Below are 20,742 nucleotides of genomic sequence, written 5' to 3'. Positions count from 1 at the left end.
CAGCTATCGCACTGCTTGCGGTGCTCGCTTATCTCAAATATCGCCAGTCTCAGTCACGAAACAGGTCAATACCGGCGATAGAGCCAGCATTTGCGCAGGTACCACCACCATGGAGCCAGCCTCCTCCCCGTCCCCCGCCAGCGCCGAAAGAGTTGCCTGGAAGCGAGGTCACCGAGTGGCGCTCGGAATTACCGGACCGTGCATACTAGCTAGAGCATAGGAAGCATTGGTTTGGCGTAAATATCTCTGACATATTCAATGATTCATGACCATTGCCTGCGCGATTTCGAGCTCACATACCTTAATGCGGTGATCTGCCTTTTGAAAACATTGTACACACATTTTTGTATTTAATACGCATCCGTATAGCATTAGTATATAGTATACCAGCCGAGCTACTAACTTCCACCAGAGAGCTTTCATGAAGTTTCTTGTATTATTCCGCAGCAAACCGCAAGTACTAACATAAATAGGCTTCGGCTCTTCTTCTCGCCAAGATCACAAGCGCTGCCAAGCTCATTAACATACACGAGAACCATGTGGTTCCCACAACCATTATAAATATTCATAACACTCCTTGCGTATCCTTATGTGGAGGCAGATGCTTCTGGTCGTGCGAAATGAGCCTGGTGCCAGCACCCACTGTAACCAGAATGGAGGTCTCTCACAAGATGATCAAACCATTAAAAATTTTCAGGAGAGAAACTGCTAGCTGAAGGTGGGGGCCGTTTGGGTAAACAATCCAACAGCGCTAAAATGATTCTAGCTGGACCCTCAAACACCAACGGCGCTAAGATGGTGCTATTGCGTTACTACCATTGCTAGCTTGATTATTGGTCTACCACCGGACAAGGCTGATTCCACACCTGTATGTACCCTTACGTATTTTACCTCAATATAGCCATTCTAATAAATATCAAATTCCCTCATATACAACCATAACACTACACCAACTAACTAGTAGTCTCATGAACCTCCCCCAAAACAACCGCCTTAAACTTCGTCTGATCCAAAAACTTCTCCTCATCAGCATCCACCAACTCCTTGGTCCCCGCCTCCTGTCTCCGCGTAAAAAACACCTTAAACGCCGCCTCATCCGTAAACGTCAACTCCACAATCGCATCGAAGGCGAAATCGTCCTGGTTGCCGATCAGCACCGCCGCCGGGAAACTGTTGTCCTCGCCGGGGGCGGGGCGTGCAAGGTAGAGACGTCTGTGCGAGAGAGGGAAGTCGGCGCCTGCGAGCTTTTGGATGAGTGGCAGGTGCACGGTTTCGTAGTGGGTTTTGAATTCGGTGGGGGTGGTGCCCGGTTTGCGGGTTATGTAGAGGAGGGCTTTGAAGACCATTTTGGTGGTGGATTTGGCTTAGTTTCTGGTTTGGGGAGGTAGTTCAGTTGGTTTGGGGCTGGGTTTATATGCTTAGAGAGTGTGTGAATGGGATACAAGGCTCATGGTAATGATTATGGAGGGGTATTTATAAGTCTGGATAAGTCTGGCCTCGACCAGGTAAGAAGTGGGGGCGGAATTACTACTAGTAATAGCAAGATTCGTAGACGATCTGGCCAATCCGGCTTCGCTCGGTATACTATAGGGTATACAAATTAACCCTGCTCTATATTGGATCTGTAAGAGTCTCTGTTTGGGTTCTACGATTAGGGCTTGGGAGTTCACTCACTTTGGGCGGAGATGACGTGCTGCCTTGGAGTCATATCTTATCTGATTGAGAGATCAACGTTTGCCATAAAGTTCATTATCATAATTAACTAGGTCAAATTTCCATCGCAGTTCCTATAACTAGCCAAAGATCGCAATTCTCATATTACCCCTACGACCGCAAGGCGGCTCGGGCCTGCGCCATCTCCTCTTCTGACGGTAGGTTGACGATCATCATGTACAAAACGTTCTATATGTCGATTAGCAATGGTACCTGCGAGCTGGAATCCAAGAACTTACACTCTTCAGGAATTTCTGTATACCGCCAATGGGGCCCCCTCGGTTTTGCAGCCGCTCACGCGGGTTACGTGAACCCACTCGGCCGCCAGATCGTCTGCGATATTCTTCATCGTGAGGTCCTTCACCAGGATTCTGGTGAGGCTCATCCGGCGACCGCCCATTTTTAATAAAGCGTACTGTAGCTGCTAGAGCTCCCACTGGCCCAATGGGGCTCCCTCGCATACCCCGTGGTTCATATTCTAGGCCGCGACCGAACCTGTCTCGTCGCCGATCGCCCCGAAGGTCCCTAAGTTGGTCACCGGTAATATATCCGCCAGTGATCAGTCCGAGAGCCGATCCACTGCTAGCTGGATGACTAGGATCGGCGTAGCGGGAAGTGAATTGAGGCTTTGGCGCCTTGTTCAAAGCATTATCGGGGTGTTCCATTTCCTGGTGGTAATGTCAGAGCGTGTTGTATAGATTGTCATCAGATGAACCTACAAATTGAGCCTGTGATCTCCGATCAAGATAATCCGCCACAAATTCTCGGCGCGACGACTTCGCACTCTTTATTCTGGCCTCACCATCGACACCCTGTGCAGCCAATTCGTCGAGATCTGGGAAGATGAGAGGAGCGGTTTCTGGGAACGGCATATCCCCGTAAGTGTTGCCGTGCGAGGACTTGAACATGTGTTTCATTTTGTTGTACGCCCCTGACCCACCATGGTCCAGTGACGTGGCAACTGTTGAGTTGAGATCAAAGCTGGTGACCGTCGATGAGGATTCTGGCTTCCATGTCATGAGTAGACAGTAGAGGCCACGAGGGCGGAACACCTCTTCATTGATCTTGTCAAAATATGAATTTGTTCTGTGCTCTATTAGCGACACTCCCATTTGATGCCTATGTATAAGATAGAAGACATACTTTCTTCTCGCATCCATTGCTATCGCAACATCAGTTGTCAGCTGGATGGCAATACTAACCGCTATTCCAATCGCACTAGGCAAAAACATAGTGCCGATTCCTGCCAGGTTGATGGCGTGTAACCACGGAGTCGCCTGACAAGCACGATTGGATGTTTCCAAGAAATCGAGGAACATAGCCTGGTCAATGCCGAATTCTTCTAGTGCAGGTGCATACGCTCTGATGAACCCTCGTTTACGTGACTTGGGCCGTCGCTGTGGAAGAACCACCGGATACGGAAGTCTTGGATTGGATGTCGGCGTATAAGGTGGTGGTTGTGGATAGTTTCGGAGAAACGATTCAGCTAGCTGCTCAGGCGTTTGATTTGTAGCGGCTTTGTCTGTCTCCAAAGTGCTATTCAGTTCATCCTGTGCTTCGTCAAGTTCCCATTCTTCTTCGTGTTGCTCCTCGACTACCCTTTCATGGCGAGCGAGGTCGTCGTCGGTTGTCGTTGTGTTGGCATTGTTGGTCTCTGGCCCATCGGAGCTTTGAGCCTTCTTCTCACGTCTATTTGCATTGTATGCTGAAATGCTTTCTGATGCTAGACCAATCCCGGCTGCGACCCCTTTGATAGCTTTTCCGCGAAGCATGATGGTTATGTCTTGTGTAAATGGATTGGAAAGATGGCAAGCTCTTCGATGTGAGTAAATAAAAAGAATAGAACAGCGAGACCCCAACTATCCTTCAGACTTTATATCTCCATCTCGCTCTTGATAACTCAAAGTTTACCGAATGAGGAAACCAACTCGTCAGGGTTAGAAAAGGATGGCTAAGCCTATGGGCAAGGATCCAACACAAGCTTTTGTTCTTTAGGGTTAGCGTGTGGGTCTCCGGGGCTGTGCTGGAGTGGACGGAAAGCACTAATCTGAATTAGGCATCCTCTTCGATTCGGGCCATCAGCCCTGAAGATACGCCTCGACCTAAATGTAAGCGGGGTTGCTGGGGATTGGACGTTTACCGTTGGCTAAAAGTTCATCTTTGTACGAGGGTATAAAGTGCGTGAAACTTTCGATGTAAATCTGGACCATAACCTGATTTCTATTCCACCTAGTTGGACATTATTAAACGTAATCCTTTCCTATGTACACTGCGCCTGAAATGTATGGGTCATAACCTTCCTGGACCCTCTGTGTCTATATCTATACTGCATACACCACGTTGTGCATGTCGGGTTCAAAGCGCAATCTATGAAGCCATGTTTTCCGGAACAGGCTTAGGTTGGTATTGGGAGAAATTCTCTGGCCAAAGGAACATCTTCTCCTCTTTCGAGGGGGTCGCGGCGACAAACTTAGGAACCTACAATCAGACGGTCAGTAAATGCTTTAAGTCATTGACATCATCGGCAAGTCGCAACGTACTGCTTGCTTGCTGGAGACCCGTCTCCACATGTTTGCGCGGGGGTTAAACCGAACCGGTTTACCCACACCTCCAGTCTTCTCTTGATCCTCCTTCATAATATTCTCCACTTCTCTCTTCACGTCGGTGAAGCTATCGAAGCCTATGTAGGGGATCTGGTGCTCAATGCAGTATTCCTCCAGTCGGAGTCCCTTCCGGGCAAAAAGCACATCGGCTTCCCGGGCGGCTGCCAGGTCGGAGACGCCATCGCCAATGAATATAATGAGCGGGACCTCGTTCTCATCGCTCAATTCTTCGGCCTGCGCACGGCCTTCCTTCACAGAAAGGGCCTTGTCGTGACCAAGTTCGGTTTCGTGTCGCCAGATCGGCTTCCATTCCGAGCCGTCGGATTTGATCTGTGCGTCGTTTGCGACAATGCCGATTTGTGATGACTGCGAGAAAATTAACATTCACAGCCGAGCAGGTAATAGAGATCGGGTGCCATACTTCATCCTCGCCTAAGAAAGTGTCCAGCACTTTCCGCAGAATGGGCTTCAATCCAGCACTGATGACATTGAAAATGATTCCGTTGTCAATGCAGAATTGGTGAAACTCCTTAAAGCCCTGGTCAATCTCCAGTTCCTTTTTCATCACTTCAAACCCATCCTCGAACGGAACCCGCAACGACCCCCACATTTCCTCGGAGACTTCCCGGAATGATCGTTCGCCGGACTTGATCTGCTCATCGAGCATCTGACGGCGCTCCTCGCCACACCCCAGGTTATCGAAGAGGACATGGCCCGTGTCTTGCATGAAAATCGTTCCGTCAAAGTCTAAAGGGGATTAGCGCATGCCATGGCGCATGGGGAAAGGGGTTCGTGTACCTGAAAAACAGACAATCTTTCTCGTGGGGTTGGCCATGATAACTTGCACTTGACTCAAGAAGGACTCCAAGGGTGATGTGTTAATTGCGACAATTGGTGGAACCTGGGCCGGCTGAATTGGCCGCAATAAGTAGTTTTCTTCATGGCTGTGGCGACTTCAAACCGGATCGCAGAATCAAGCCTGGACCATGACGTAGGGGATTCTTGTGAAAGTGGACTCGGTTCCTGTTACATCGTGAACAACGGCCTATAACGTCTCTGTCTCTGCCGGATTTTGTGGACCTGCTGGAACTCGAGTGTTTCCTCGGCTATGGAAAATCGTTGGATTAATGTTGATCCGGGCGCATAAGCCGGACATCAGCCACTGTGGCTAGTACATTTATTAATGACGTCATTGAAGCAAACCAGGTACTGAGTAGGCGGTTCCCTATCCCGGTATAGCGCCAGTCCTCCCACGCCCTAGAGATATGTGCAAACCACGGACAAGGACCTCTACGATGTCTCGTAAATCACTGACTCCAAGTCAATACTATCAACGAATTTTCAAGGAATAACACTAAGCTGAGACAGTCTGTCCACTCCGAATTCGGCAAGTTCAATATCACTCTCATGCTTACTGTAAGTAGTTGACAGCCTAGTATATATATCGGGCAGCCTTTACGCGCCGGCCTGTGGGAACCACTAGGTATGTATGTGACCAGGTGCTAGTGAGTAAGAGATTATCAAGTAATATTTTAGAGATATATCCAAAAGAAAAGGTTTATATAAATTGACTATTGAGCAATGACATCATTGAACCTAAGATCAGATAAGATACTTGAATGGATTCTAGTCTAATCTAGTAGCTAATAATATACTCCCTAGTATGACTTATTGCTTTGCGTCTTGTGCGATCTGATTGTTCATAAGGGTTCTCAGGAGACCTTGGCAGTCTTCCCGGCCCATGTGAACCTCAACAATTCTAAGCCCATTGCCTTTCTGGATGCGGTCCGACTGTAGCACTTCTTCTAACTCCCCAAAGGTTCGTGCGCTGAAATTGTTTTTTGCGGCGTCTTCTTCACTGCCACCGAAGAAGCTAAGCGCTTGCAGATGTCTCCACGGTGCAATATCGTTGTATGCCTGATTTCGGCCATGGATTGCCCGTTCGATAGTATATCCGGCATTGTTTATAACAAAAATGGTGACGTCAAGTTTCTCTCGAATGATCGAGCTGATCTCCTGTACTGTCATCTGTAGACTGCCATCTCCGATAAATAGGAACAGTCGACCTTTGCCAGTACCAGTGCTATTGGAAGGTTTAAAACTGTTCGTTTCTTGCTGCGCGAGGGCAGCCCCAAAACAGGCCGGAAGCATGTACCCGATCGACAGCCATGTCACTGCACAGAACATCCGTGTATTTGGGGGCAGTGTGAATGTGCGTCCACCATAAGAGGCTGTCCCCGTTTCTGTAGCTACGATGTCTCCCTCGCGGAAGAGTCGGTCGACAAAACGGTAGAAGTCATCTTGTGTGATGGGATCGGACTTGTTGATATGGCTTAGGTCACCCTTGGGCTTCGGGGGTGCTCCATCGATTTTAGGAATGCGACTGCGGTCTAGGCTCTCCAACACCTGAATGAGAAATTGTTTAATTGAGTAATCTCGGTGAAGGTCTTTTCCAATCTGAATAGAGGTGCCCGAGAATGAGATAGATACTTCTTGTTTGGGGATTGTGGCAAAGCCTAGCGTATTAGTATTGCTGTAGTGAGGCCCGAGTACAAGGACTAGATCGGCCGAGTCAAAGTATGCTTTTTCTTGCTCGGTGCCGTAACTTGCACCATAGAAGCCGTAAACATTATTATATTGCTCATTGACCAGACCTTTTCCATAGGCTGACGTCCACGTCGGCCAGTGGGTGGTTTGAATTAGTTCATCAACCTGAGGGAGGATATTCAGAGCCCTGCTCTCTCCATCCACGAATATCAATGGGCGCTTAGCAGAGTAAATGCGCTCCAACACGGTTGTCAATACGGACGTCTCGTTCTTGGTGCTCGGGGTAGCAGGTAATTCGATCTTCCTTGTTTCGAGATTTGACGCCGGGATCATGACGTCAACCATGTCATCCGGAACTTGGATGTAAACCGGCCGGCTATGGACTAGGCATTGCTGTAGTACCCAATCTATCTGCTCTGCCGCTGTGCGAGGATCAATGAGGTTCGCCTGAGCAACTGTGACCTGGGCATGCATTGCGGCAAATCGGTTATATTCACCATCGGCGAAAGTATGGTGGACTAAAGTGCGGGCATCCTGCAACGCACGCGATGGTGTACCGACAATGTGGATAACAGGAGCCTTTTCCGCATACGCGCCTGCGATTCCGTTGATGGCGGATAACTCGCCGACACCAAACGTGGTGATCAGAGCTCCCAGACCGTTGATCCTAGCATATCCATCGGCGGCGTATGCGCCGTTCAGCTCGTTGCAGGTTCCGACCCAGTGCAACCCGGATGGCTCCACGAAATCAAGTAGTCTGAGGTTGTAGTCCCCTGGAACCCCAAAAATAGACTGGATGCCGAGCTGGCAGAGTCGGGCGAACAGATAGTCCGCAACCTTTATCGTTCCCTTGGAGGTCGAAGTTTGGGTCATTGTAGCGCTATTCTATTGGGGTGGGGGCTCAAAGTCCGTAACTATGAATCAGGGGAATGGTCGAGGAAGAGTAAGGAAGATTGGAAAGATGATAGTGAGGTTCTGGAAGGTTTATATATGCTTATCTTGGTTTGCGGGGATGAGATCCATTTTACTTAATCGGTATCCACGACCGCCCCCAGCCGGCCGTAAGCGGTTGTTCTCGGCGAAAGGGTCCAGTCATATCCTGTCACATGACACCGTATCTGGACAGTGAGTTGTGGCCAACGCCGCCATTGCATCCAGCCTAGTACTATACTACTACTTAGTACGAAAGTAACTTGTCAGCATGCGATCGATCCATGATTGGTGGCGATCATGTCCGATGAAACGGCGCGCAGCTCTCGGATCTTTTTACTGAGTTATGACTACATCCGTTATTCTGTCGCTCACGAGATCCACCTCTCAATAACATATTCACTCAGATGTGTAGCACTAGAGAAAGAGTTTATGTGAACCGATTTGTACTATGTATATCCCGATCAACTGATCCTTATTTCACTCAACAGCCAGAGTTCAGTATGGCCCTGCCTTGCCGATACTCACAATGTGTATCACGTACAAAAGTGTGTAACATTCATTGGTTGTGATTTCAAGAGCAGTTGGGGAATGGAGGTGAGGACGCATCAAGCCCACCGGCATAGGTAACCTGCTTTCCCGGATGGGCAAACACCGTATGCTTCCCTTCCACCGTAGAACAGCCATTTCCAACATTGGCCACGAACATATCCGGGTAATTGTTTTCAAACGATTGCTTGCTGCCGCTCCCTCCGCTCACCTCAACGTTTGCGCAGTTCATGTACATCTCACGATTGCCCACTAGATTAAACCAGGACCAAGCAAACAGAGCATGGCCGTTGACCACATCGCTCGGCATCGTGAAGTCGTACTTGAAATCAAGCGGGCACCCTCCCACCTTGGACTTGATGACTTTGAAGGTTTTCCCATCGTCGTAACTCAGAGACAGCTGGCATGATCCTCCACTGTGTGTTGCAGCACCGGCCACCGTCATGTTATATGACTCGCCCGCGTTGTATTCCGCCGTTGCGCGCCAGGGAGTGTTCTTGTGGTAGCCCTTGCAAGGAAAGTCGGAGCCTAGGTTATGTAAATATTGCATTCTTATGTATGTCGAAATTAGGGGAACGCCATACCAGACGGGCTGAGGGGGTTGGCCATGTCATAGTCCTTGTCGGATCCTCTGTTCTGAGGGTCAAGTGGACTGCGTATGGGATAAGGCCAGCTCATCTGCATGTGTGCTGCTGCGAGGCCACAGGACAAAAGGACGCTAAAGACGGAGTTGAAGTGCATGGCTGTTCTTGCAAGCTTGTTATACACGACGGCTGTAGCTGCGTTTGTGTGATGGTGAATTGAGGATGTTGCTGACAATACTGAGTCGATGGCCGTCCTGTAGGCCATATTTATACCTTTCGTTTCCCGGCGAGCCTTCAATCAGCTTTGGATCTATGGTGAAGTATCAACGGCGCCCTATGGACCTGTCATGTTGCATTCAACTCGAGTTACATTCCTCTTAGTTTCGGCATTTCCTTCAACGAGGGTGCATTAACTGGCATGATTTGAGTTATCGGAACATTCAAGTGGGTGTGCAGTATACTGTGACAGAATCAGCTGGGGTCCAATCACCCTTGAATCATACTCATGCCACATATCCCCCACTTAGCGCCGGTATGCTCCTAAGTGGAACGAAATAGCATTGATATAGAGTAGCAATGACCGGACATATTTTGACGGCGATCTTAACTTTCATGGTTGGAGTGTTCCATTGCCCAACTGCTATCCTCCGGCGGTGCACCGCGTTAAACTCTCAGTCATGCACCATACCTAACATTCTTCAAACCTATGAAGGGAACATGGCGTAAGTAACGGTAACAATTTAGCAATTTGAAGCTATCTAGGAAAAGTAGTGATATGCCCTCTCATGGCCATTGTCGCCGGTATATACTTCGGCTTGTGATGAACAATGCAGCGAAGCGCTTTGTACAGAACCAATCCGGCTTCTGAGAAGAGGAAGCTAACAAAGGCCAGGTATCGGCAATTCGCGGGGTCCTACTGAATTTACTGGTCGTAGGACCAATGAGTGGATGCACCGTATTAGCTCCATGTAGCCATTAGGTCATACCATAGTATTGTTGGGGTTTTAGCTGTGCTTGGCAGTGGTGACTAATCTTAATTGAATTGCCGGGAGATTAACCAAGGGCGAAGACCTGTTCCTTGGTGTACCACAGTGCCATTATGATGTTACACCACCGGACTTGTTTAGCTGTTGCATGCTATTTCATGGATGTCTTTTGATCTTCGTCCTATACCTTTGGAAGATTAGTGTGGAGCGAGCGACTTGGTGGACCCGTGAACCCTCCTGCTCATATTATGAAAACCTGTTATAGAATCCATTAGAATTAAAGAAGATTGAAGGGTAATCTGGTGTTAGTGGCTGTCCCTGGCCGATGGTTTTGCCTGTCCCTCCAGGGCTGGAGTAGTGGTAGACTCCGCAGCGTAAATGGGAATATTGCGAAATTTGCGATTTTGCCAAGGTTAATGTGTTTAAAGCACTCCCGAGATGCCATCCAGAGCTTCCAAGCGTTTTGACGTATGCGGGTGAAAGTTTGACATTTGGCATCCTCCAAGCATCTTTGAAGGCAATTAAAGGAGGAGCGGAGCCACGGGGGGAAATCGATCATCGATCATCGTTGACTGGAAAGAAGCGACTAGCCCTGAAAAGGCAAGCATCCACCAAAGTCACGGGACCTCTGTTCATTTTGGCCCTAAAGGCCTCTTTCCTCGGAATCTTCACCGAAGCCAGAGCCACGCAATCGTGTCCCTTGCATAGCTATAATGGAATGACTCCTGGATAAACTCTGCTACTGAGGGTTTCCCAGGTCTATCTTGAACTCAGATCTGCAGAAGTATCTTGATCTGGAACCGATTTACAGTACGATGTAGATTAAACCCCCATCGGAAGTCGTGTTAGCCATGCGGCAACTTTTTGAGTATTACCTCTTAATACGGAGATATAACATGCTTGGTAGAGTATTCAATTGCTGACCGCAGCATAATTCAGACATAGCGGTGTGCGGCTATGTAGATCCTTATCATTGCTGAACCGACTTCAATGTGATATATCATTTCCCTGTCGTGGCAGCTACGGACAAAAGCAGCTGCTAGGAACATGCTTGAACCATTCCAGATAGTATCTTATTTCCGACTTTGAAACAATCAGGAACCAACAAGGCTTCATAATGTCAACAGATATTTTCAAAGTTACGGAACATACTGCGCCGGCGAGCCATATTCGGGAATATCCTGGAAGCACTGCTAGAAGTCAAGAAGAGGTCCTGTCATTACATGTCAAGCAATACACGCCGCTAGATCAAGATCATATCACCTCTTCCGATGCCATCACTGTGATCGCGGCTCATGCTTGTGGCTACCCCAAGGTATGAATAGCCCTATCGGATTATGGCGATCTGTATGGCCTTGAACCGGCCTATTAAACATTGATGACCACATGGGTGGAGAGCATGTGCCCTAATATCAGTGTCGCAAATAGGAACTCTATGAGCCCCTCTGGGATGAGGTTTATCGCCGATTGAAACATAATGGTGTCCATATTCGAAGCATATGGATAGCGGACGCCCCAAACATGGGCATGAGTGGTATCCTGAACGAAGACAAGATTAGCCTGGACTGTAAGTCATTCATCGCTTGAAAGCTCCGACAGCCATACTAAAATTCCATACATAGATTCGTGGATAGATTCTGCCCGCGATTTACTTTTGATGATCAATCACTTCCGCGACCAAATGCCACGGCCTCTTGTTGGAATCGGTCATAGTTTTGGCGGGAATATCCTGTATGGACTTCTTCCGTTTCCATTCTATAATGATCACAATAGCTGAAAGTCAGTGTCGCTACTCAGGGCCAACCTTGCACTCATGCACCCGCGCCTATTTACGACCCTCGTCTTTCTCGACCCCACCATCTTCCCGAAACCGGTCAGTCGGGGTGTCGGTATTGACCCTCCCGGTGCAGTTAATTATACTCTTTGGCGACCCGACATTTGGCCAAACAGAAAAGCTGCGGCATCGGCTCACGCAAAGGCATGGCGACACTGGGACCGTCGGTGCTTCGACCTAATGGTCAAATTCGGTTTCCGGGACCTCCCCACCGCACTGTATCCCACCATCCCAGCGGGAGCAAATCGTTCCGAGCCGCCGGTGACTCTCACCACGACCAAGTATCAGGAAATCGCAGGCCTATACCGTTCGAATTTCTCGGCTCGCGCGTCTGGCGGGATTGATCGCTCTGTTCATCCGGATATGGATCCTATCCACGCCAACAGAATTGTCTATCGCCCTGAACCGCGCAACACATTCTCAAAGATTCCCCACTTGAGGCCTCCTGTGCTATGGATCCTGGGAGCAAAGACATTTCTTGGCATTGACAACCTTCGCGAAGCCATCAAGGTGTGCGGGGTGGGGGTCGGGGGCAGTGGTGGCATCTCCCATGGTCAGGTCAAGGAAGTTACTCTACCCGAACGTGGCCATCTTTTCCCTTTCGAGGATGTGAATCAGACGGCTGGTTATTGTGCAGCCTGGCTGGTCCAGGAGATGGGAAAATATAGGGAGTCGGAGCTTGTGTGGAACAAGAAACGATCGTCAATGACCCAGCGTGATCATCTGGTGTATGGTGATGATTGGTTCGAAGCTATTCCGATGCCAAAGAGGCACCAGCGAAAGGCCAAGCTGTAGCCTACTCAATAAGGGTAGTTATATCTATATGATGGCTATAACTCAGGATGGATTGATTAAAGTAATAAGGAACATCACAGCTAGGTTCTTAATACCGCGTTATAGAGAATTACAAGGGGAGACGGATTTCTTAAAATAGATGCAACGATATATCCGCAAACTCTCCAACGGGGATACAAAAATTATCATTTCAATACCGACACCCAACCGGATACGGTATCGTAATTACCATATCGAACAGCTCCAATGTATTTATCACTCACGGCCAACTCTTTCCCCCCCAGATATCATTGTCTCTCATATCGAACACACCACCAGCTGGCCCTGTGATTCCAACCTACGAATTGCTATAGGGCGATCAAGTATCGAAGAAAAGTCCCTTAAACATCCGTCAACACATACTCAGCAAAGAAGTAACTCTCGTCGCAACTCTATTCGCATGCCATTAACAACAGTGAGATACGCTATGATCACAGTTCACAGCCTGCTGTTATTTCTTCCCCTCGGGGTCATCGCAGCACTTCTCAACTGGAACTCGGTGCTTGTTTCCGTCTTCAACTTTTTGGCGATTCTACCGCTTTCCGCTATCGTGTCCGACGCTTCAGACACGTTAGCGGAGTATTTTGGCGATTTGGTCGGCGGATTGATTAATGCGACCTTTGGCAATGCGGTCGAATTGAGCGTGCGTTTCCCGATCAATTGCGGCAACGCGATCAAGCAGCATGTTAACCTTACTTGTAGACTGGAATTCTGGCCGTAACCAGTGGAGATACCTATTTTGCTCAATCGGTTATGATTGGGAGTATCTTGTCAGACATCCTTTTGGTTGGTCCTTTTATTTTACTTTTCTTTTTGGGTCCTTTAGAGAATCTAATGTGACTAACAAGTATGGTATAGATTATGGGTGGTTGTCTGATATCAGCCTCATATAGCACGCACATACTCTATTTCAATATGGCCCAGACGGGTTCCTTGTCCTCATTGATGGTTGTCACGGCCGTGGGGTTGATTCTACCCTCCGTTCTATATGCAACCTTTACCTCGGTGGACTTGGAAGATCAAGTTCTTAGCTTTTCCCGGGGAACTTCCGCCGTACTTCTGGTGCTGTATGTCGGATATCTCTACTTCCAATTAGGAACACACAAACATCTATTCCAGCAAGAGCCGAACAGTCCACAAGAAGGTGAAAGTGATCAAGATGAAAATGAGCAGAAGCCAGACTTGTCAAAAACTGTCCTCACCCTTATCGCCGCAGGCATCTCAATCATCCTCTGCTCCCACTTCTTCCTTGCCAGTGTCCCCGCTACATCGGCCACGACTGGAATTTCCAAGACTTTCATTGCAACAATCCTCATCCCCATCACCAGCAATTGCCCCGAAGGCGTGGCAGTGATCGCCGCTTCGTTTGGGGGCGGTGATGTGAACTTTGCCATCAGCGTCATTGTCAGTAGTATCTTACAGATCGGACTCTTTGCCATTCCTTTCCTGGTCATGCTCGGGTGGCTTATTGGGGTGCCCATGACGCTCTTTTTCGAGACGTTCCATACTTTGGCCCTGTTCTTCGCTATTTTGGTTGTTAACCAGGTCTTGAAGGATGCTAAGTATACGTATCTTCATGGGAGTATGCTGGTTGGGCTGTACGTTCTTTTCCCTTCTGTGCTTCGTGGCTTACCTGTGACTGACATATTGGCTTAGATACGTGATACTTGCACTTTCATTCTGGGTCCGTTGAGAATATGGAATGGCTAATTGATAAAAACATCGCTAAATGGGATTGATTGATTGGGTGAATGTGATGACATGAGCAATATACATCAGAATGCCTCTTTACATGTTCGTGCTGTATATGATAGACCCTCGATTAAGGCATGGGCTTTGTGGCGCCGGTTATCCCAGGACGCATATAGAAAGCAGCAGCAGATATGATATACCTATATGAGAGGAACCTTAGTCAGCGAATCATAGAATGGATAAGTTGAAGGCTTGACTTACATCCCAACAAGCATTAGTCCCTCGAAGTAATTACTCCTCCCATCCTGAATCACATGAATCAACACCATTGTAGCCAAAAACAACATGGTTGCGTCAAACGTGTCCATTTGCAGTGTTATGGGCAGGTTCAAAACCCATCCTAGGATGATCAGAAAGGGAGTCACGAGGAGAGTGATACGCAGTATGCTGTTGATGATGGCCCGCACCGCTGATTCCACATGCCCCTGGCGTGAGACCATGACAATCGAAGCATATCTTGCGGAGTTGCCAATAAGTGGAACCAGTACCAGTGTAGGAAAGGCTGCACTAAGGCCAAGCTCTTGTGCAACTCTATTGGCGCTCTCAACGATACATATAATACACATGGTCAAGCAGGCTATTCCGGCCGCAAGAGCAATCATAGCGCTCCGCGGTGTGAAAATTCTTGCTGGTCGGTCCTGGGCGATGCCACGATCGTTCAGACTGTGGCGATCTGGAGAGCCTTCGCTGGACGCTTCGGCAAGATGAAATATTGACGCATGACTCTTCAACTGAAAGAGAAGGAACACCCCAAGCAAAATAAAAAGTACAAGTGCCGCCCCACGTGAAACAAAGACAATCTCCAGCCGAGTCACAGAAGCCTGGGGAGAAGTGATATCCAAGGAAGGAAATGTGACCATAATCGTTGGAATCAAAAGAGACATGCATGCCACTACCATGAGGGAAGACATAATGCTGATTAGGGTGCGATCAAAATAGAGATGTTCTTTATCATAACCGGTGAAACAGAAGCAGCTCCCCGGAACCTAGAGCATCTTAGTACCGATCTGTAATAAGAGTGATACACGACTTACCAAGAGCATATAGCAGAGCATGCTTCCTATCAGGGTCGAGTGAATCATGTGCATGTATCCCCTGTTCATGGCCACAATTCCAAGGATCAGCTCAATGGCATTACCAACGGTCGCTTTGAGTAATTCATCGACCACACGCCCAGTCGTTATAGACAAATCGGCAATGGAGATCGTAAGCAGAGTGATTAATGGTATCAGTGCTGTAAGATTCAGGAAAAACACCATTTGAGGTGGCCCGCCTAGGATGGCTGTGATGATTCCAATGGGGACAGTCGCCAGCATTGATTTCACATACTGGCGACTACCAATGCTGACGATCGCTCGGTGGAAAGGACGCCATTGCTGGCGGGAAACTCTCATGGGGGTACTGGGAATAGGAGAAAGAAGGGAATTATTCGGCGATGCAGCAGACATACTGTCCAAGGGAGGTAGCTGCTGGTGTCTGTGCCTGACCGATTGCATGTTGTCGTCTTCGCTGACAGTAAAAGGAACCTTAAATAAACTGCGAGCGTTACTTTTTTTTATCTCCTGAACGACTGTGGTGGTGGTCATTAGGACATAACGCACACACGGATGTCAGCAAGAGGGAAACAAGAAATACGGTGAGCCTCAGTAGAAACAATGGTACGGTTCCTGTTTGGAAACCTTACGGGCCGTTCAGCCCTACAGGGCCAGAGTGTCATCTTCCTCACTGGTTGCCTTGTCCGTCCCGTCCCCACCGATCAGGGCCTGAGCGGGAAGCTTCATCGCTAGGCATCCACATTTCTACCAATCAAGATTCCCCGCACGGATAATATACGGTATTGACAAGAACGTACCAGGTAAGGTATGGAACACAGTATTGTTTCTTTGAGGGGGAGGAATGGCGTCCGATATGGATGTCTTTCTATTAACTGAATGTCAATTAATTCCATCCCCATCTTGTGAACCTTCCCCTCCTCAACCACGTCCTCATCATGGCTGGTGCTGTCCAGAAAAGTGCCTGGCATGCCATCCAGGTTACTCTTTTCTCGAGCTATGCAAATGTGTTGCTGGTGTTTGTCTTCCTGGGTATTTGGTCCGGTGCTCGAGGATGGGATCCATCAGCTGTGTTCATGTTGAATTTCTTAGCTATCTTTCCCCTGGCTTCTTTGCTTTCCTTTGCAACTGAAGAGTTGTCCAAAAGTGTGGGACAGACCGTGGGGGGATTGATCAATGCGACCTTCGGAAATGCTGTCGAGATGATCGTGAGCCCAACTTTCGTTCCCGTTACTCGACGTTTAGTCACGGTCGCTAACCACACCGGTTAATTATCCAGGTGGGAATTACTGCCGTAACTCAAGGGGAGATCAACATCGTTCAATCGAGTATGGTTGGCAGTATTCTGTCCGGAACTCTTCTGGTAAGAGACATGGTTTTGGACTGAGGTTTTACTTAAACCGCTTACTCTCATTCTCTTAAGGTTTTAGGATGTTGCTTTCTAGGTGGAGGATATGGAAAGGAGACGCTATCCTTCAACGTCGATGTCACTCAAATCATGTCGTCTCTGATGATCGTTGCCTCGACCTCCCTCATCATCCCTTCCGCTTTATACTCGACTACTCTCTGCGAGCTGCCCGACGGAGACGATTACATCCTCACCCTATCCCATATCACTTCGATTTTCCTTCTCGTTTTTTACTTGGTCTATCTTTATTTCCAACTGAAAAGCCACGCTCATCTTTTCGCTAGCACCGAAGAGGAATCGGACGAAAAGCGCGAATTAGAGCCCCTCCCCGCTAGCATCATTCTGATCTTTGCAACACTTGGAGTTACCGTCTGTTCCGATTACTTGGTGGAGGGCGTGGACGGGTTTGTGGAGGTATACGGAGTCAGTCGGGCTTTCCTGGGGATGATTGTCGTCCCCATTGTCGGTAATGCGGGCGAATTTGCCATCACGGTGAATGCCGCAATGGGCGGCAAGCTGGATCTGGCCATTGGGGTCATTGTTGGAAGCACACTTCAGATCGCGCTCTTTGTAACTCCCTTCTTGGTGCTCTGTGGTTGGGCTCTCGGGCAGCCGATGTCTCTGCGGTTTAATACTTTCCAAACCGCTTGCTTCTCCCTTGCTGTGGTGGTGATGAACAGTTTGACTCGCGAGGGGAAGTCGAATTACTTTGAAGGGTTATTACTGATCGGGACGTAAGTAATTTTCCTCTTTGATCCTTTTAGGGACGATCGTCTGTCTAATCCCCGACCGTCGGTGCCCAGGTATTTGATCATCGCGATCGCATTTTACGTACATCCGGATGTTACCGATCATCTTGCAATAGCCTGAATGGTGTGATGGGATTATACCGAAAATATATAACGGAATCATCATTGATCTTCGCATTGCGTTGACTTGATATATAGATGGATGTATACAGCCAGTAAACAATAGACCCTTGGTTCACTCCTCAGCCTTATCAGGCCCGTATTCAAGTGGGGGGTAAAATTAAATACTAGAATAAAATACGTGTAAAAGGTAAATTAGATGAAGTGGAGTCACAGGAAATCCCTTGGCTGCCTTCCCCATTTAGAAGACAACCTTCAATTCCACAGTCACAATGGACGCTTGTCTTTTGCTCCTCAACTTATACTCTCCTTGTTCTAGCTTTTTCTTTTTCTCTGTCCTTGAACAACCCTGAATCTCATCAGAAAATTTACCATAATGTTTTCCTAACCGACCATGGTCTCTCCAGTCTAGGTCTCGACAACCCCTCGCGATAAGTTCAGGGATGATTGCTGCTACCATACCGATAACAGTTTCGGTATCCGCGCTGGCATTCCACGCAGTCAATCATCATGGTACGCGCAATGTTTTTCCCGCCGAGCGCGGATTAGTGGATTAGCATTAACGGAATCAGAAACACTTAAATGACAAACCAGATGCCAATACAGGCGACACTCCCATCTTCGACCGCCCCAGAAACACCTTCGATATCACGGCAGAGACACTCAGTGAACTGATCGAGTCTAGAAGTCTAGAAACCTTCCACGCGTTAGGCGGTCTTGCCGGGTTGGAGAAAGGGCTGCGAACTGACCGAAATAGTGGACTAAGTATCGATGAATCAACCATTGCAGACTCTGCCGAGACAACGGAAATTGCGACAGGGCAACAGAATGACCGGTACACGGACAGGACAAAGGCCTTCGGGAATAATCATCTCCCAGTGAAGAAACAGCCGAGCATTTTCCAGCTCATGTGGATGGCATATAATGACCATGTTCTGTTCTTTTTAACTGGGGCGGCAATTGTCTCTTTGGCGCTCGGTTTATACCAGGCACTCGCGACCGAGCACTCAGCCCGCAACCCGCCTGTTGAATGGGTGGAAGGGGTCTCGATCCTCGTCGCCATCATTGTCATCGTTCTTGTCGGCGCCGCCAATGATTTTCAGAAGCAAATCAAGTTTCAAAAATTGAACAAGAAGAAGATAGATCGCAACGTGACGGTCGTTCGGTCCGGTCACGCTCGTGAAATCCCGATCTCTGACCTAGTTGTGGGAGATATTGTGCATGTGGAGCCTGGGGATGTAATCCCAGCGGATGGGGTTCTAATCCAGGGATACCATATCAGATGTGATGAGGCGTCCACTACCGGCGAATCTGATCTCCTACGTAAACACTCTGGAGATGAAGTTATCGATGCGATTCGAAGGAACAGTGATACTCAAAGCTTAGACCCCTTCATGATATCCGGGTCAAGCGTAGCTGAAGGGGTCGGGTCGTACTTGGTGATAGCGACTGGCACCAATTCCAGTTATGGCAAGATTCTTCTCACACTAAATGACGACCCTGGTTTTACACCCTTGCAAACACGGCTCAATGTATTGGCGAAGTACATCGCCAATTTTGGTGGGCTTGCAGCCCTTGTGCTATTTATCATTCTCTTTATCAAATTCCTCACCAGCCTTCCTCACAGTAGTCTAACACCCACAGAAAAGGGACAGCAGTTTCTGGATCTTTTTATCATTTCACTGACTGTCGTGGTGATCGCAGTCCCAGAGGGCCTTCCACTGACAGTGACCCTTGCACTGGCTTTTGCGACTACCAGGATGCTCAAAGATCATAACTTAGTCCGCATGTTGAGCGCCTGCGAAACCATGGGAAATGCAACAGACATATGCTCGGACAAGACCGGGACTTTGACCCAGAACAAGATGACGGTCGTCGCTGGGATGATTGGCACTACTGGCAAGTTCATTGATCCACAACAGGCGGACAACGATGCTACTGATCCGTGCGCCAGCCCAACTGCCGTCGACTACACTCGGTGCCTTGCGCCTGACACAAGGTCACTTCTAAGGCAATCCATTTCACTCAACTCAACCGCATTTGAAAGTATCGAAGCAGGTATCAAGTCATATGTGGGGTCTAAAACAGAAGCTGCCCTCTTAGCATTCGCTCGAGATCATCTAGGAATGAGCCAACTTGATGTTGAGCGCTCAAATGCGAAGGTTGTCGAAGTTTTCCCTTTCGAAAATGCTCGTCAATGTATGGTCACAGTTGCTCAACTGGAAAACGGCAGGTATCGTGCGTATGTGAAAGGGGCTCCGGAAGTGCTTCTCGACAAGTGCACCGAAGCAGTCGAGGACCCAAGCAAGGGGCTCTCCGCAAGACCGATCAACGCAGACATGGCCCAGGGCCTACGCCAGATAATCGCTGACTATGCCGGCCGGTCTTTGAGAACAATTATCGTGTTGTTTCGTGACTTTGACGTATGGCCTCCCTTTGGTCAACTGGATGATCAGGTGGAAGAAATAAGGATAGAAAATATTCTCCAGAATCTTACTTTCCTCAGCATCATGGGTATCCGAGACCCACTCCGAAACGGTGCTCGAGACGCCGTGCAGTCTTGCCATAAAGCTGGTGTGACCGTTCGTATCGTGACAGGTGATAACCTATTGACAGCGAAAGCCATTGCCGAAGAATGTGGTATTATCACAAACCCAAATGATCTTGCTATGGAAGGCCGAGAGTTTCGTCAGCTTGGCGACTCACAACAGCTAGAGGTCATTCCACGTCTCAGAGTTCTAGCGAGATCTAGCCCAGAAGACAAAAGAACATTGGTTCGTAGATTGAAAGAAATGGGAAGCACTGTTGCTGTCACTGGCGATGGAACAAATGATGCCCCTGCTCTGACTGCAGCTGATGTTGGATTTTCCATGGGCATCTCTGGAACTGAAGTCGCGCGCGAAGCCTCGTCAATTGTCCTCATGGATGACAACTTCAGCTCGATTGTGAGAGCAATCATGTGGGGTCGAGCTGTCTCAGATGCCGTCAAGAAATTTCTGCAGGTAAAATCGGAAACACAATCTCTCCATTATGCGCAACTGGGATGCTAACCATTTTATGCTCGCAGTTCCAAATAACCAT

The 20,742-nt window shown here is 48.4% G+C and overlaps 9 protein-coding genes across 9 annotated transcripts; 3 read left to right on the top strand and 6 right to left on the bottom strand.

The window, feature by feature from the left end:
• Window positions 1-953: 953 nt before the first annotated feature.
• AO090124000044 (EthD domain-containing protein) lies at window positions 954-1,346 on the bottom strand (the record flags this gene model as incomplete). The annotated part of the gene is made up of 2 exons (XM_023237536.1): window positions 954-1,293; window positions 1,327-1,346. The coding sequence occupies 2 exons, from the start codon at window positions 1,344-1,346 to the stop codon at window positions 954-956; spliced, it is 360 nt and encodes a 119-aa protein (XP_023092361.1).
• Window positions 1,347-1,824: 478 nt separating this feature from the next.
• Window positions 1,825-3,485, bottom strand: AO090124000045 (uncharacterized protein; the record flags this gene model as incomplete). The annotated part of the gene is made up of 4 exons (XM_001823676.1): window positions 1,825-1,902; window positions 1,953-2,381; window positions 2,433-2,799; window positions 2,857-3,485. 4 exons carry the CDS (start codon window positions 3,483-3,485, stop codon window positions 1,825-1,827), a joined length of 1,503 nt encoding a protein of 500 aa, XP_001823728.1.
• Window positions 3,486-4,217: 732 nt separating this feature from the next.
• AO090124000046 (putative 2,3-diketo-5-methylthio-1-phosphopentane phosphatase) lies at window positions 4,218-5,151 on the bottom strand (the record flags this gene model as incomplete). The annotated part of the gene is made up of 3 exons (XM_001823677.3): window positions 4,218-4,682; window positions 4,738-5,063; window positions 5,115-5,151. 3 exons carry the CDS (start codon window positions 5,149-5,151, stop codon window positions 4,218-4,220), a joined length of 828 nt encoding a protein of 275 aa, XP_001823729.3.
• An 833-nt stretch (window positions 5,152-5,984) lies between these two features.
• Window positions 5,985-7,736, bottom strand: AO090124000047 (alpha-keto acid decarboxylase family protein; the record flags this gene model as incomplete). Its single annotated transcript, XM_001823678.3, has 1 exon — window positions 5,985-7,736. One exon carries the CDS (start codon window positions 7,734-7,736, stop codon window positions 5,985-5,987), a length of 1,752 nt encoding a protein of 583 aa, XP_001823730.1.
• Window positions 7,737-8,367: 631 nt separating this feature from the next.
• AO090124000048 (lignocellulolytic auxiliary activity family 11 protein) lies at window positions 8,368-9,191 on the bottom strand (the record flags this gene model as incomplete). The annotated part of the gene is made up of 2 exons (XM_001823679.3): window positions 8,368-8,870; window positions 8,927-9,191. The coding sequence occupies 2 exons, from the start codon at window positions 9,189-9,191 to the stop codon at window positions 8,368-8,370; spliced, it is 768 nt and encodes a 255-aa protein (XP_001823731.1).
• A 2,701-nt stretch (window positions 9,192-11,892) lies between these two features.
• On the top strand, window positions 11,893-14,236 carry AO090124000050 (uncharacterized protein; the record flags this gene model as incomplete). Its single annotated transcript, XM_023237535.1, has 4 exons — window positions 11,893-12,053; window positions 13,025-13,223; window positions 13,283-13,366; window positions 13,439-14,236. The coding sequence occupies 4 exons, from the start codon at window positions 11,893-11,895 to the stop codon at window positions 14,234-14,236; spliced, it is 1,242 nt and encodes a 413-aa protein (XP_023092362.1).
• Window positions 14,237-14,402: 166 nt separating this feature from the next.
• Window positions 14,403-15,780, bottom strand: AO090124000051 (uncharacterized protein; the record flags this gene model as incomplete). Its single annotated transcript, XM_001823681.3, has 3 exons — window positions 14,403-14,472; window positions 14,534-15,318; window positions 15,367-15,780. 3 exons carry the CDS (start codon window positions 15,778-15,780, stop codon window positions 14,403-14,405), a joined length of 1,269 nt encoding a protein of 422 aa, XP_001823733.1.
• A 542-nt stretch (window positions 15,781-16,322) lies between these two features.
• Window positions 16,323-17,662, top strand: AO090124000052 (uncharacterized protein; the record flags this gene model as incomplete). Its single annotated transcript, XM_001823682.3, has 4 exons — window positions 16,323-16,592; window positions 16,664-16,747; window positions 16,808-17,526; window positions 17,596-17,662. 4 exons carry the CDS (start codon window positions 16,323-16,325, stop codon window positions 17,660-17,662), a joined length of 1,140 nt encoding a protein of 379 aa, XP_001823734.1.
• A 442-nt stretch (window positions 17,663-18,104) lies between these two features.
• On the top strand, window positions 18,105-20,711 carry AO090124000053 (uncharacterized protein; the record flags this gene model as incomplete). Its single annotated transcript, XM_023237534.1, has 3 exons — window positions 18,105-18,174; window positions 18,256-20,084; window positions 20,151-20,711. 3 exons carry the CDS (start codon window positions 18,105-18,107, stop codon window positions 20,709-20,711), a joined length of 2,460 nt encoding a protein of 819 aa, XP_023092363.1.
• Between the last annotated feature and the right edge of the window lie 31 nt (window positions 20,712-20,742).

This window comes from Aspergillus oryzae, chromosome 5 (assembly GCF_000184455.2).
Source record: "Aspergillus oryzae RIB40 DNA, chromosome 5".
NCBI classification, from domain to species: domain Eukaryota; kingdom Fungi; phylum Ascomycota; class Eurotiomycetes; order Eurotiales; family Aspergillaceae; genus Aspergillus; species Aspergillus oryzae.
The sequence above is the reverse complement of the archived record's forward strand: the minus strand, read 5'-3'. Positions and strand labels throughout refer to the sequence as shown.